This window comes from Phoxinus phoxinus (genome assembly GCF_949152265.1).
Source record: "Phoxinus phoxinus genome assembly, chromosome: 3".
NCBI lineage: Eukaryota > Metazoa > Chordata > Actinopteri > Cypriniformes > Leuciscidae > Phoxinus > Phoxinus phoxinus.
Window position 1 is genome coordinate 732212 of NC_136878.1, and position 3344 is coordinate 735555.

A 3344-nucleotide genomic window follows, 5' to 3' on the forward strand; every position below is an offset into this window, starting at 1 on the left:
AGCGTAAACACACACTGTAAACACACACCGTAAACACACACCGTAAACACACACCGTATACACACACTGTAAACATGCAGCGTAAACACACACTGTAAACACACACCGTAAACACACACCGTAAACATGCAGCGTAAACACACACTCTAAACACACACCGTTAACACACACCGTAAACATGCAGCGTAAACACACACCGTAAACACACACACACCGTAAACGCACACCGTAAACACACACACACCGTAAACACACACTGTAAACACACACCGTAAACGCACACCGTAAACACACACCGTAAACACACACCGTAAACACACACCCTAAACATGCAGCGTAAATACACACCGTAAACACACACCGTAAACACACACCATAAACACACACCGTAAACACACACTGTAAACATGCAGCGTAAACACACACCCTAAACACACACCGTAAACACACACCGTTAACACACACCGTAAACACACACCGTAAACACACACCGTAAACACACACTGTAAACACACACTGTAAACACACACCGTAAACACACACTGTAAACACACACCGTAAACGCACACTACGTAAACACACACCGTAAACACACACTGTAAACACACAGTGAACACACACCGTAAACACACACCGTAAACACACACCGTAAACACACACCGTAAACACACACCGTAAACACACACCGTAATCGCACACCGTAAACGCAAACCGTCAACACACACCGTAAACACACAGTGAACACACACCGTAAACACACACCGTAAACACACACCGTAAACACACACCGTAAACACACACCGTAAACACACACCCACCGTAAACACACACCGTAAACACACACAGTGAACACACCCCGTAAACACACACCGTAAACACACACCGTAAACACACACAGTGAACACACCCCGTAAATACACACCGTAAACACACACCGTAAACACACACCGTAAACACACACCGTAAACACACACCGTAAACACACACCGTAAACACACAGTGAACACACACAGTGAACACACACCGTAAACACACACCGTAAACACACACCGTAAACACACACCGTAAACACACACCGTAAACACACAGTGAACACACACCGTAAACACACACCGTGAACACACACCGTAAACACACACCGTAAACACACACCGTGAACACACACTGTAAACACACACCGTAAACACACACCGTGAACACACACCGTAAACACACACCGTAAACACACACCGTAAACACACACCGTAAACACACACCGTAAACACACACTGTAAACACACACCGTAAACACACACCGTAAACACACACCGTAAACACACACCGTAAACACACACAGTGAACACACACCGTAAACACACACCGTATACACACACTGTAAACATGCAGCGTAAACACACACTGTAAACACACAGTGAACACACACCGTAAACACACACTGTAAACACACACCGTAAACACACACCGTAAACACACACCGTAAACACACACCGTAAACTCACACTGTAAACACACACCGTAAACACACACCGTAAACACACACTGTAAACACACACCGTAAACACACACCGTAAACACACACCGTAAACACACACCGTAAACACACACCGTAAACACACACCGTAAACACACACCGTAAACACACACAGTGAACACACACCGTAAACACACACCGTATACACACACTGTAAACATGCAGCGTAAACACACACCGTAAACACACAGTGAACACACACCGTAAACTCACTGTAAACACACACCGTAAACACACACCGTAAACACACACCGTAAACACACACCGTAAACACACACCTGGTCGTAAATAGAGTTCGGTGAAAATATAGAGATTAATCAGGGTTTTCTTCACTGCAAAATAAAGTTATTCATCAGTATTTCTACAACTATCTAAACATTCCCAAATCAAGACACATTTACTGGAGAAGCTAAATATTAAAGGGGACATATCATGAAGATCTGACTTCTCCCGGGTCCCCATGTGTCAGCGCTATAATCGGGGCCCGCTGCTTCTACCAGTAATCTGCACGTTTATAATAATACCGGCCCTAAATCTGCACGTTTATACACACCACAAATGTACAGTATATGTTTTCCTTTTTCATACTTTTATGGCGGAATGCAAAGGGCGAAAAATAAAATAACATGAGGAAAATAATGCACGACTGAAAAGAGCTCTTAGATATTCTTGTTATAACGGCATGTTGAAATGTCAAGAGTGACGTTATTCACGTGTTATTCTTTAATAAAACATTGACAGCTCATTCAGTCACACTGACGGATCAGCTTTATTTGTAGGGCAACCTTATAATGTCAAATGATTCGTTTCTGTCTTGTTGAATGGAAGTTCCCCAACTCGGAAGTGCCCCGCATAATTCAAAACTCAGAAAGATCGTCAGAAATAATAAATGATCTGGTATTTTGAGCTGTAATTTCCCAGACACACTCTGGGGACGCCAGAGACTCGTATTACATCTTGTGGAAAGTGGCATTATAGGTCACCTGTGTGTGTGTGTGTGTGTGTGTGTGTGTGTGTGTGTGTGTGTGTGTGTGTGTGTGTGTGTGTGTGTGTGTGTGTGTGTGTCTCACCCTGATCTCAGCGCTTCTCTCTCTGGTCTCAGGTCGTCATGGAGACAGCTCTTACTGGCCCTCGGACAATAACCCGATTGACATGAGCAGTCTGAACGGTAGGAGCACATGCATCACACACACACACACACACACACACAGCATCTGACAGTAGCTTTGAGAGCGGTGACGGTCAGTCTTGTGTTGTTTGTGGAGCGTCAGAGAAATGCTCCAGTCTCTCAGCACAAGACTTCTGCTCTTTTATTGCAACATGAAATAAACATTGAAAAATGTTTTGCATTGTTAGTGCAAAAGTGTCCAAACTCAAGAGTGAGAGTGAATGAGAAACAGTGCTTCTACTCATTAGACTGTCCGTGTGCTTCTTCTGTTCTGGAGAACCGGATCGGGTCAGTGATGGAAGCTGTACTGAGTGTTTCTCAAACCTGTCCTGGAGGACCACCAACACTGCACGTTTTCTTTGTCTCCCTAATCAAACACACCTGAATGACCTCATCACCTCATTAACCCATGTGACAGGTTTGAGAACCACTGTGTAGAGCATAGCTCTTTAACCCGGCTCCTGAAGGCCCACTGTCCTGTAGAGTTCCTCTCCAACCCTAATCATGTCGGGCTCAGACAGAAAATTCTCCCCGATCCGACTCTAGTCTGAATCCCATCCGTATGAAGACTTGACATGATTTTCTCAGGTTTTCGTTCAAAATTATGCTATTTTATGAAACTTTAACATTGTATATACCGTATTT

At 44.1% G+C, this 3344-nt stretch overlaps 1 protein-coding gene across 1 annotated transcript in view; it reads left to right on the forward strand.

The window, feature by feature from the left end:
- dcc (DCC netrin 1 receptor) overlaps positions 1–3344 on the forward strand; it is a gene marked incomplete at its 5' end in the record, with an annotated part of 182987 nt that overhangs the window by 129619 nt on the left and 50024 nt on the right. Inside the window, 2 exons of the mRNA XM_079605559.1 lie at positions 2634–2699; positions 2888–2987. Coding sequence (XP_079461685.1) covers positions 2634–2699; positions 2888–2987 — 166 coding nt within the window. The remainder of the gene's footprint in view (positions 1–2633; positions 2700–2887; positions 2988–3344) is intronic.